Source organism: Anolis carolinensis, chromosome 4 (genome assembly GCF_035594765.1).
Source record: "Anolis carolinensis isolate JA03-04 chromosome 4, rAnoCar3.1.pri, whole genome shotgun sequence".
Taxonomy (NCBI): Eukaryota; Metazoa; Chordata; class Lepidosauria; order Squamata; family Dactyloidae; genus Anolis; species Anolis carolinensis.
In genome coordinates, this window is record NC_085844.1 from 137523198 (window position 1) to 137536373 (window position 13176).

The following is a 13176-nucleotide window of genomic DNA, read 5'->3' on the forward strand; positions in this document are numbered from 1 at the left end:
AATATAAACCGCACTCAGCAGAATCAGACATTACAATTAACAACAAACCAAAGACAACAGGGATCTCAAGCAATTATCAATCAACACAAAAATTGAAGAAGGTAACAGACTTCAAATACTACTACTAATGTGAGTATAAAGAAGGGTGGAGGTCACAGCATAAATACAACCTAATGTAGACTGACCAACACCACCAGACTAAGCCACAGCAACGCGTGGCCGGGCACAGCTAGTCTATATCTATAAAATGATAAAGTTGTTTGCGCAGTGACTATAACAACAAAACTAAACATCCCAGAAATACAAAATTTGGCAACACAATGCAAAAGGCTTGCCTCCAGGTTACAACAACACAACCACACCATAAAACCACAATCCAGACCCACAAAACTCACAACAACACATCATGCGATAACAACACAACTAAACTGTCGAACAGCTCTCACAGTGAGGAAGTTCTTCCTGATGTTCAAGTGGAATCTCCTTTCCTTCAAACTACAGGAAAGGAGATTCCACTTGAACATCAGGAAGAACTTCCTCACTGTGAGAGCTGTTCGACAGTGGAACTCTCTCCCCGGGGCCGTGGTGGAGGCTCCTTCCTTGGAGGCTTTTAAGCAGAGGCTGGATGGCCATCTGTCGGGGGTGCTTTGAATGCGATTTCCTGCTTCTTAGCAGGGGGTTGGACTAGATGGCCCATGTGGTCTCTTCCAACTCTACTATTCTATGATTCTATGATTCTAACGCCCCAGAAATACAAAACTTGGCAACACAATGCAAAAGTCTTGCCTCCCAGTTGTAACAACACAACCACACCACAAAACCACACAGGACCCACAAAACTCACAACAACGCATTGTGACTATAACAACACAACTAAACACCCCAGAAATACGAAACTTGGCAACACAATGCAAAAGCCTTCCCTCCAGGTTGTAACAACACAACCACACCACAAAACCACAATCCGGACCCATAAAACTCACAACAACGCATCGTGACTATAACAACACAACTAAACGCCCCAGAAATACGAAACTTGGCACACAACTAAACACCCCAGAAATATAAAACTTGACAACACAACGCAAAAGCCTTGCCTCCCGGTTGTAACAACACAACTACACCACAAAACCACAATCCGGTCCCACAAAACTCACAATAACGCATCGTGACTATAACAACACAACTAAACGCCCCAGAAATACAAAATTTGACAACACAACGCAAAAGCCTTGCCTCCCAGTTGTAAGAACACAACCACAACACAAAACCACAATCCGGACCCACAAAACTCACAACAACGCATCATGACTATAACAACACAACTAAACGCCCCAGAAACACAAAACTTGGCAAAACAATGCAAAAGCCTTGCCTCCCAGTTGTAACAACACAACCACACCACAAAACCACACTGGACCCACAAAACTCACAACAACGCATCATGACTATAACAACCAAAGCAGTCCTGCATATGTGAAATGAGGCATGTTGGCATCTGATCAATGGGCAAATGTTTTAGTTGAGGAGCCAAATTGTAGATACAAATACAAATTAGAATTGTATCTAAATTGAAATATTTAACCCATTGACAGCTGAAATTTGCAAAGCGATGAGCCGCAACTGGAGTGGATGATTGGACATTATAGTGGAGGACAGTTAAATGGCTAGCAGCTAAATGTGATCAAATTTAATAATCTTTACTTTAGATAGAGAACAATTTAGGGAAAATAACAAAATTCAGATAAATTAACAGAGCAATATTTTCTTACCGCTTTTGTATATTCAAACTTTGCTTGCAGGTTCTGAGCTTATGGAAAATGAAAGCATTGCACTTCCATCTTCGGCAGGTAGAACACTCTATTGATATTTTTAAATTGACAGCATTATATTTTAAAATATGTTTTTGAAACAAAACAAAACTGTTGTGTGATTCTTTTGAGAGTACTGTATAAGAAACAGAATGAACATGTATTTATCCTTAGTTTTCCCTTTCCTGTCTAAAAACACAGTACAAACATATAGGACTTTTCCATTTGGCACATGCTTTTGTAGGAAAGCACTCTTGCATCATCTCTCATCTCTGCATGCCAATGAGTATGCATAATATGCACAACTCCAGGCATTCTTGGATGACACTGATTTTCTAGATCCAGCACAGTCTGGCTTCAGGCCGGGGCATGGTACCGAGACAGGAACTGGACAAGGGGAGAGTGTCCCTGCTGGTTCTGCTGGACCTCTCAGCAGCCTTCGATACCATCGATCACAGTATCCTTCTGGGACGCCTCGCGGGAATGGGACTTGGAGGTACTGTTCTGCAGTGGCTCCGCTCATTCTTGGAGGGTTGGTCCCAGATGGTGTCATTGAGGTACACTTGCTCGGCCCCACAACCGTTGACTTGTGGGGTCCCACAGGGTTCTGTACTGTCCCTCATGCTATTTAACATATACATGAAGCTGCTGGGAGAGATCATCTGGAGTTTCGGGATCCGGTGTCATCTGTACGCAGATGATGTCCAGCTCTGTCACTCCTTCCCACCTGTCACTAAGGAGGCTGTCCAGGTCCTGAGCTGGTGTCTGGCCGCTGTGTCGAACCGGATGAGGGCAAACAAATTGAAACTCAATCCAGAAAAGACTGAGGTCCTCCTGGTCAGTCGTAAAGCTGAACAGGGTACAGGGTTGCAACCTGTGTTGGATGGGGTCACACTCCCCCTGAAGACACAGGTTCGCAGTCTGGGTGTTCTCCTGGACTGATCACTGAGCCTGGAGCCCCAGGTTTTGACGGTGACCAGGGGAGCCTTCGCACAACTTAGACTTGTGTGCCAGCTGCGCCCGTACCTTGGGAAGCCAGACTTGGCCACGGTGGTCCACACTCTGGTTACATCCCATTTGGACTACTGCAACGTTCTCTATGTGGGGTTGCCTTTGAAGACGGCCCGGAAGCTTCAACTAATGCAACGAGCGGCAGCCAGATTAATAACTGGAGCGGCATAAAGGGAGCATACTACCCCCCTGCTAAGCCAGCTCCACTGGCTGCCAATATGCTACCGAGCCCAATTCAAAGTGCTGGTTTTGACCTATAAACGGTTCTGGCCCAAACTACTTGTCCGAATGTATCTCCTCCTATGAACCAAGTGGGGTGTTAAGATCATCTGGAGAGTTCCCTAAACTGACTACTCACCGGATGGAAATAAATGTTTTTCTCCAAAAAGGATTACTGATTGATTTATGTGAGAGAGATAATACAAACCCATTTTGGTGGGTCAGATTTAGTCTTGTTATTTGTTCCATCATAGCTACGTTCTGCATAGCCTTCTTTATTCTTGTTCTGTGATGTTTGACTCAAGTGCACCAAAACCTGTGATGTTGAGCAAATTGAAAATATTGCAGGAGAATAAGAGAAATGATAAATTATGGAGTATAAAATAAGCAAATACCAAGAATTATTTATTAATTTATAATCTGACTCTCCATGGCTTAAGGCAGCATGCAACCTTCTAAAATGCTAAAATTAGCTCAAGGTGCTTTGATGCCTGAACTGATGGACAAATAATGTTCTCTTCTGTTTTATATACATACGGAAGTCAACTAGACTAATATCCTTACCACATTTCTGTTGGGACAGAGGACCGCTATGGGATGCACATACCACTCAAAAGATCTCATAGCTTGTTATCAAAATTTCAAAACATACTTTAAGCCAGTGGTTTTAAACCTGTGAGTCCCCAGGTGTTTTGGCCTACAACTCCCAGAAATCCCAGCCAGTTTACCAGCTGTTAGGATTGCTGGGGGTCAAAGGCCAAAAACATCTGGGGACCCCAAGTTGAGAACCAGTGTTTTAAGGTCAAAATACATGTGAACTGGAGCAGCTGAGATGCTGCAGAAAAATTCAGCTATGCAGTGTCCAGGTTAGCCTGGTTCTCCTATATGAGCCAGCTAGCTAGCACTAGCACCAGCACTCCTACATCTGCTGATGTCCACGTAAGGTGCCTATTCTCTCCTCTGCTTTGGTAAAGAAATGTTGGTCAACGATCTGGTTATGATTGACTGGCTTTTCATAAAGGTCAAGATTCTCCTCCCTGCTTTTTTACATCCTCCTCTTCTTAGTTTCCACAGGTACAGCCACATTTATGACTCTCAAAACCCGATCCCTGGATGCAGAGACGGACTTCCCCAGTCCCCCTTCCCCTACAGAATCAGCAGCCTTATCAGTGGCAGCAACTGGTAAGTAGAGACATCAGAATGAGTTGCCATACTTAAAATTACTGATATCACTGCTTGGTACAAGCCAATGGTTCTCAACCTGTGAGTCCCCAGGTGGTTTGGCCTACAACTCCCAGAAATCCCAGTCAGTTTACCAGCTGTTAGGATTTCTGGGGGTTGAAGGCCAAAACATCTGGGGACCTCAGGTTGAGAACACTGGTACAAACAATTATTTGTGACATAAAAATCCTATAAAACTCTAAAGTTCAAACTGACAAGCACAAAACACCAATCATAACTGTGGCTGAGAAAAAGAAAGGATGGTGTATAGTAGTGATGGCACAATTAAAGGCAATGATTACAAAATACCTGCCTTTCCTGGACAGAAGGGTTCTGTTCTGAAAAGACTCAGATGGGGAGAGAATGCTTCCCTGTCCATGTACCACCTTTTGGCAGACACCCCAGACCTTCTATGTAACCTTTTCAAGGGTTGGAGGAACTTGCATGGAGGGGACAGTCTGGAGAAGTCTAGGGGCCCTTCCAGACAGGCCCTATATCTCAGGATCTGATCCCAGGTTTTCTGTTTATCCCAGATTATCTGGCAGTGTGGACTCATATAATCCAGTTTAAAGCAGAAAACCTGGGATCAGATCCTGGGATATAGGGCCTGTCTGGAAGGACATGAGATCTACTTTCCCATTTGTTGGTGCTTCTGGGTCCAACCCAATAAAAAACCCATATGTTTTAAACATTTGGACCACATGGAAATCATAACTATGACAGTACAGTATGTTTCCCTTAGCCATGGGTTTGACATCAATGATTTAACTCATCCATGCTCCTCCCCAAATATTTTCCCTTTCTCTGTGGATAGCTCTCTCGGAGTCCTCCAGTGCAATTTTATGGACTAAACATAGTCAAAATATATGGTTCATCATTACCCAATGTTTCATATAATCATAGAATCATAGAATCTGAAGAGACCTCGTGGGCCATCTTGTCCAACCCCCTCCCAAGAAGCAGGAAAATTGCATTTAAAGCATCCCCGACAGATGGTCATCCAGCCTTTGCTTAAAGGCCTCCAAAGAAGGAGCCTCCACCACACTATGAAGCAGAGAGTTCAGGTGTCCGCGGGGGGGGGGGGGGGGGGGGGGGGGGTTGTTGGAACCCATGGATACAGGATCATATTGACCCATTATGAAGAAGAGTATGTCAGTAATGGTGTTCAGAAGATTGAATGTTGTGCCCAGCAAGAGTCATGTCAATCTTACACTACACTATCATAGTGCTATTATTCTACTTTAAGTGCTTTGGCTGACTCCTGTGGAATTGTGGGGTTTTGAAGTTTTGTGAGGCCTAACTTAAATGGAATAATAATGCTGCAATAGTGTACTATGATTTTGACCTCAGATTTGTGTATTTGCCATATTTATGAACAAATATTAGAACACCATTGTGTTATCATACCTTCCTGCAAGATGCCCCAAGCCTCCCATCCTGTGAATATTTGCCTGGAAGTCAGCCTTGGAGAAATCAGTGGGATTTCTTTTTGGATAAATATGTTTAGGGCAACACCCATTTTAACTAATTTTAAGATACTATGTTATATACATGCTCTGTCCTTCACCCAAAAAGGTATATTTTGTATTCAGTTATTTGTGTGTAGACTTTCCTTGTGACTGGAATCCCTGAACAATTATTGCATAAAAGCATCTGTGTTGTTATATAAACATCTTGCATTCATTAAATCTCATTAAATGTCTCCTTGGGCATATAGACATAGGATGTTATCTCACGGGCAGAAGAGAAGAGGGGTAAAGCAGGGGAGAATGTTTGGAAAAGTGAGGTCTCGTCTTACCCTAGAAGGTCAATTTTTGGGGGTGACTAGCCACCTTCTTCCCACTTCCCCCTTCTTCAATCAGGAGTGAGGTAACACTTGGCCATGCATCATGGGATGGCCTCCGCGGGACTCCATTTTGCCGGTGTGTGTAAACTGAGAGGAAACGGGGGGAAACTTACATGGGATATGGTCCAAAAAGGATGAAGTACTCTAGAAATATATACACATACCACAGAAATCACTATCATTTAATGGCTTTTACAATACAGTGTAATCACAACTGTGGCAGATGAAAGGCAAATTGACTTTTGTTGTGAAGCTGTCATGACCCCTTAATGAACTTTCAGTGCTAAAGATGATGATCTTGTCACTTTATCAACAGAGAAATGTTTGCACTCCCAATTGTCTGCTTAATTTCTTTCCGAGCACATGTCGCTATGACTTGAGAGCATTTCTGGATATCTGGTATGCCTATTTTGATTGAAATTAGGAATAGTAGAAATCAGTGTATTGTGCCAAAATCTACACGTGATATAGTTCATGAAGCTCTACTCTCCTTTAGTTTGTATGCAGGAACTCATGAGCTGAATCTGCAGAAATGGGGTCTCTCAACAGTGGACAACCACAATCATGGTTTGTGGAGATGCTGTCTACCTTGGATTGTACCTTTCTCAGCTTGGCAGTTTTGGTTTATGATCGCCATTGGCACTCCTGTCCTCTGCTGTAACTGAAACCAAGGGTCCTTCCAGACAGGCCCTATATTCCAGGATCTGATCCCAGGTTTTCTGCTTTAAACTGGATTTATAGGTTCACACTGCCAGATAACTAGGATAATTAAGAAAACCTGGATCAGATCCTGGGATATAGAGCCTGTTTGGCAGGACCCCAAGAGATATTAAAGAGAAAACTAAGGGTAGTGATGATCATAGTTGTTTTTCTCACCCATTACTCAGGTGTCATCAGCTTCATAGTCATTTTGGTGGTGATCGTAGTCATCCTGGTCTGTGTGGTCAGCTTAAGATTCAAGTGCCATCACTGTAAAGATACAAAAGGTATTTAATAAGATTTCCTGCTGTTTGAGAGTACTGAAGTGATTGTAGGGATATTTGATTGTCCACTCCTGTTTTTAGGTCCTTTGAAATGCACACAATATGACCCCCATATCTGTGAGTGATATGTTTCAAAATGTACAGTGGAAACAAGAAGCCATGGCTAATAGCAAACACTATTGAAATGAATGACTTCCCCTGGAAGGTACCATAGTCATCCTGGAGGACCTGCAAAATTCCTAGACAAGAATTTATCAGATAATTTTCTAGATCCTCCAAGGCTACTTCTGGTAGAAATATACCATAGAATTGCATGGAGTACCTAGAACATTCCTAAAAAGGACACATTTTGTTGAATGCAGGTAGATTAAACCATGGATATTAGTCCTGTAGGTATAGGGCTCATACTGTCATTTCAATGTTCTGTTTTATCAATGCTTTATTTATTCTTTTGCTTTTTCATCTCCTTTTTTACCACTTCATACTTATATTTCTTCGAGTATCCTAATTATATATCTTTCTTTAAAAATACACACATATAAATGCACCTACATATACACACACACAATCTGTTTTTTTGTTTAGTACATTTATTCTTTAATTTGTTGTCTATATTCTTCTCAACCATTTTCTCCATATTAAATAATCTTTTAAATATTCAGAAACAACACTGGTCTATCTGGAGTCTTGAAGCATTCTTTTCAATGTAAATATCAGCTACAGAGGATAGGCATGTGCGATCCATAAAAAATGGTTCAAAAGTACTTACAAAACTGGGGGGGGGGGGCTAGTGCTTCGTTTTTAAAGTGTTTCTAAAGTATACTTAGTTAAAAACTATATATGAGACTATATATAGTATAAACTATAATGAGACTAATGAAATTTTATTACTATTTCGTTATGATAGTTGCGCATGTGCAGAATTAAATAATTACTATAATTGGGGAAACTTCATGGAGAGAAACTTGCTACAATGGTAGAACACATTTACCACTGTTAGCCCACCAAATTTCAGAACGTTTCACTTATGCACAATGATTTTTAAAAGTTTAGACAAAAGCCATTTATCCCCCGAAAAGCAACCCCTTAAATGTCTGTCTGTCTTTATGACACACAACCACATAACTTCAACTTAGCACAGATTTATACTATTACTTACTTACTTTGGTCCTCTTCAGATTCAATAATTTTATTTATTAAATAGACTCACTCTAAATGGCTGGCTGCAACCATCAGGGAAATGTATTTTATGGCAGGGCCTTTTGCATTATCTGCCACTGGGGGGCCTTACCTTCCCAAACTACATTTTTAAACTTTCTGTGTTTTCAGGCTCCCACCCATAGTCCCACCCACAGTGCCTTCCTTGTGGGAATCAGGCCAAAAATGAGCAAGTAGCCTGGGGACCTCATCACACTAGAGCTTGGATCCACTTTAAATCCACTATAAGGACGGGCCTTTAAGCAGCTCAGCCAGACAGGTCCTGGGCCTCACCAAACTACAAACCCCAGAATTCTGCAAGAGGCAGAAACTGGATTTAAAGTGGATCCATGCTCTGGTGTGATGAGGCAGTAGGCCTTAATTTAAACGCTAGCAATGGCCTCTTTTGCTTAATGCTTATACTGAAAATCAAACTGACCTTGGGAGACATCAGAATATTTCAGAATCTTAACGAAAATTATTGGTGAATGTTTCAATTTCTAAATCCCAATTTTCCTGCATGTTTCTAATATCGCTTTGTATGCACAAATTTAACAAATTTGATACAATTTACGAGGAGTAATTATTTTTTGCACATCTTTAATAGAGGAGTAATTTTCAGCAGAGGAACAATATGTTAAACTTCTCTACCTGTTTGCTGTGATTCCAGTCCCAGCTATTATTTACACGTATAAGCCATGAAGACTAGATGCAATGATATATTTATTACTTATTTATTTACTTCATTTTTACCCCGCCTTTCTCAACCCTAGAGGGGACAAGGCCACACAGGTAAACAATAAAAACACCTCATCAAAATATAAACAATCTAAATATATAAGCAATTAAAGCACATATAGGGTTGTTGTATGTTTTCTAGGCTGTCTGGCCATGTTCTAGAAGTATTCTCTCCTGACGTTTCGCCCACATCTATGGCAGGCAACCTCTGAGGATGCCTGCCATAGATGTGGGTGAAACGTCAGGAGAGAATACTTCTAGAACATCAGACAGCCCGGAAAACATACAACAACCCTGTGATCCCGGCCATGAAAGCCTTCAACAACACATAAAACACATATAAATCATTTAACAGATTAAAACCATATAAAATGCTGAGTCATGAGCTCATGTCCAAATCAAACATTAGATGTACTGAATCTAATGTCTGCCATAGCTCTATGAATATCCTTTTGGTATCTCTTCACATCCTTCCTCCTCTTCTATTTGTTTCACTTCTGGTATTTTCAAAGTTCTGTCTTGCGTTTATTTTTTAATCTTCATATTTTTCTTAAATCAACCATAGTCTTATTTTGATAGGGACAGCAAGCAGTGCTCTTTCGCTCTCTAGCCTGAATCTGCTCTGGTTTGATCAGATCAGATATATTTCCTAGAAGATGCCTGTGTCTCCCCACTGATGTTTTCCACCATATTTTCAATCTCTTCTACCTTCTCGCCCCATTACTCCATTCTTGTCTTCTTCTTTATTTTCCTCTTTCTGTCAATGTCTCTACTGGCTACCAAAGCCACTGATAACACTATGTAACACAATTTTTGTTTCTGGGTTATAAATGTCATTCCTTAATTGGTTCAATTATTAAAACATGGGAAAGTTTATTAAACTGCACAAACAATCGCTCCTGACACACACACACACATACACAAAATGTTTCCATGAGAAATACTTAGTAGGGACTACTTTGGTTTGTGGTTGACCATACATTTTCCTAACCTGCCAAAATTTTGACTCTTTCACATTTAAGGATCCCTAAGGCAAACTCAAAATTGATTAGTTTCCTTCCTGAGGAAGTTTCTTTTGAACTGCTAGGAATGTTTTTCAGCACATTCTGTTCTCTCTGAAAATGTTACTAGGTGCTGAATTGGTATTTAATGGCCCATTATTTATTTTGTATACTCTGGTTTTTCTTCTGATCATATAATTTTTTCAGTTTTTACCATATGATTTCATTTGTACTAGAGCTGTAGGAACATTTACAGCCCAAGATGCTTTAGGATGATCCCTGAAAGCATCATCCAACCTCTCCCCTTCCTCACACATGCACACACTTGCACATTTTTGTACGCTAGTTTGGACCTAGTTCTTTCCCAACGCATTTCCTTTTATGACATAGCTTTGCTCATATGTTATTAAAACAGATGACATTGTGTAAGAGGGCCTTTAAACTTGCAAAGAATTAAATCATGGACAGGTGCATGGCAACTCAGAGAGCAAACATAATTTTCTAAGGGCATTTTCTAGGACCTGAGTTTGCAAACCATCCACACTTATAGCTGTAGTCTCTGCTTGTAATTAACGGAATGAAAACAGCTATCCACAGGGTTCTTAAATTGTGTTCTCAGCAGATAAGGGGGTTGTACTGTATCTCAAAATGGACATAAAATCTAAAATATCCAAGCAGGGAAACATTGGATTTGAACAGATGCTGCTATGTTGTACCAACCAATATTCTTGGAATATTCTTCATAAAAACTCCAACCATCATCCAAGTCAAAAAGGAAACACAATCAAAGCCCTGGCAGACCATGCAAAAAGAATCTGTGGACCCCACCTCCTCCAAGGTGAACTAAAACAACCAAAACTGGGCTCTACAGGCCAATGGATACTCCACCACAGACATCAGAAGAGTTGCAAGACCAAGGACAAGCTACGAGAGTAAAGACAAAGATCAACCCAGAGGAAAAGTGTTCTTACCATATATCAAGGGAACCACTGACCGCATAAGGAAGCTGATGAAGAAACACAATCTACAAATTATCTACAGACCCACAAATGGTACATTCAGTGAAGGAGAAGAGGGATCCTCTCACCTCTGCAGGAGTCTATCATATACCAGACAGCTGTGGTCTACATAGGGACCATCAAATGTAGCATTGCCCAAACATGGATCAAGGAACATGAAAGGCACTGCAGACTAAGTCAACCAGAGAAGTCAGCCATAGCAGAACACTTGATGAACCAGCTTGGACACTGTATATTATTTGAGAACACAGAAATGCTGGACCACTCTAACAACTATCATATCTCACACAGAGAAACCATTGAAATCCACAAGCACGTTGACAATTTCAACAGAAAGGAAGAAACCATGAAAATGAACAAAATCTGGCTACCAGAATCAAGAAACTCTAAAATCCGAACAGTAAATAAAGAACAACACTTTGAAAACAGAGGAATTCCAGACATGAATCAATCAAGGGTAGCTAGCACCTCTGAACAAAGGATTCCCCCAGGCAGGAAGAAGCCAGGCCACGAAGCTGGCAAGGCCATTATTGCTAATCAGGGTGATTATTTACGACATTCACACTGGCTTCCAAAAGACAAGAGTTCTTTCTCCCACCCTGGACCTTCCATAGATATATAAACCTCCCTTGCTTAGTTTTCCAATATACCTCACAACCTCTGAGGATGCCTGCCATACATGTGGGTGAAACATCAGGAGAGAATGCTTCTGGAACATGGCCATGCAGCCCGGAAAACTCACAACAACCCAATTCTTGGAAGAGTCACAAATGTGAATGTTCACATTTAGACATTAGCTTTTAGCATTCCACTGAAAATCTAGCCTGCAATAATTTATTGTGAATATGCAAAAGGCAGCTCCAAAGAACTGCCTAGGCACTGCATGTTTTGGTAGATATGATGCTTATGGTTTTTGTTTTGTTTTGTTTTGTTTTGGTTGGTTATCATTGCTCCACCGTATGTTCCTTTTTCAGCCTAACTGATCTCTAATGCACAGCTAGGCATGTCGTCGAAGAGCACGTAATAGGTTGGCTGAAAAGTAAAATAATTATGCAGTTGTTTCATAAGAAGCTCCAAGTCAACCCACATCTTCTCAATCTGTTCTGCCAATCCTCTGTGATCACTAGACAGTTGAACTCTGGATAGATAATACAAATCCGCAGTTAATACAAAATCTACAGCATTGACAGTTTATATAGAGCTTATCTGTACACACTTTCAGAATCGAATGTGAACAAATAATTGTCTTCTCTTTTCTTAGCAGATAAAAAGAAACCTCAGCATCCGGTAGTATCCTATAGGTAATAATATTACTTGCATTTTTTGTGTATGTTACAAATGAAATATTCCTGCTGCTAACTACGTTAGTTTCCATTTGCTTTCTTACATTGTTTCTGAACTATGTTCTATTGTCGCTCCAAAGAAAATTCGAGCAAGATTATATAATTTTATGAATGTACATTAATTACAACCAGTGTACTAGGATTGACAGCCAAACATTTCCCTTTCTCTCCATTATGCAGCCACTGATACCAATATGACAGATAATTTTTCTGAATGTGAAAGTAGACTGATAAAACAAAATTGAATTTCCTAAAAATTACGTAGATGTTTGGATTACCCCAAATTTTAAAATAATAACCAGTCCCATTAAGGCCTGCACTGGTTATAAATTGTATTGCCCCGTTGCCCTTTTTCTCATTCAGCTTATTTCAGTGCCTTTTTCACTCACCATTGCTGTTTTCCTTCCTACGGTTTTCGTTTTCAGGATCTTTTTGGATTCTTAAGGGTGGTAATAGTTACTTAGGGTTTCAATACACGAGGAGGGGGAGGGGGACAGGTAATATATACATATGCTCTGAAGAAAGTTATAAAGTTTCCTTTTTCTACACTGCCCTCAACTGCTGAACACCTATCATGACACTGAATTTGGTGGGTGGGTGAAATACAGTATTTATCTGGTGGAGATGTATAATTGCATGCTTTTTAAGAATAGGGGTGGGAAGAGATGGTCTTAAAGTAAAATGTTAGAATCAGTGTGAGAATCCATTTAGCATTTTAGTTAAATAAGGTGGTGAGGAGAATGCAGAAATGGAAAGAACGGATCCTAGTTACTTCTGAAACATATTA

At 40.6% G+C, this 13176-nt stretch overlaps 1 protein-coding gene across 2 annotated transcripts in view; it reads left to right on the forward strand.

Annotated features, from left to right (window-relative positions):
- ecscr (endothelial cell surface expressed chemotaxis and apoptosis regulator) overlaps positions 1-13176 on the forward strand; it is a 28924-nt gene that overhangs the window by 7467 nt on the left and 8281 nt on the right. The window contains exons 2-5 of one of the 2 annotated variants that reach the window (XM_062977905.1): positions 1803-1850; positions 4107-4223; positions 6996-7094; positions 12311-12347. In XM_062977905.1, the coding sequence (XP_062833975.1) occupies positions 1803-1850; positions 4107-4223; positions 6996-7094; positions 12311-12347 (301 nt within the window). Of the gene's footprint in view, positions 1-1802; positions 1851-4106; positions 4224-6995; positions 7095-12307; positions 12348-13176 lie in introns of both variants that reach the window. The other variant, XM_062977906.1, reaches the window with a different exon arrangement.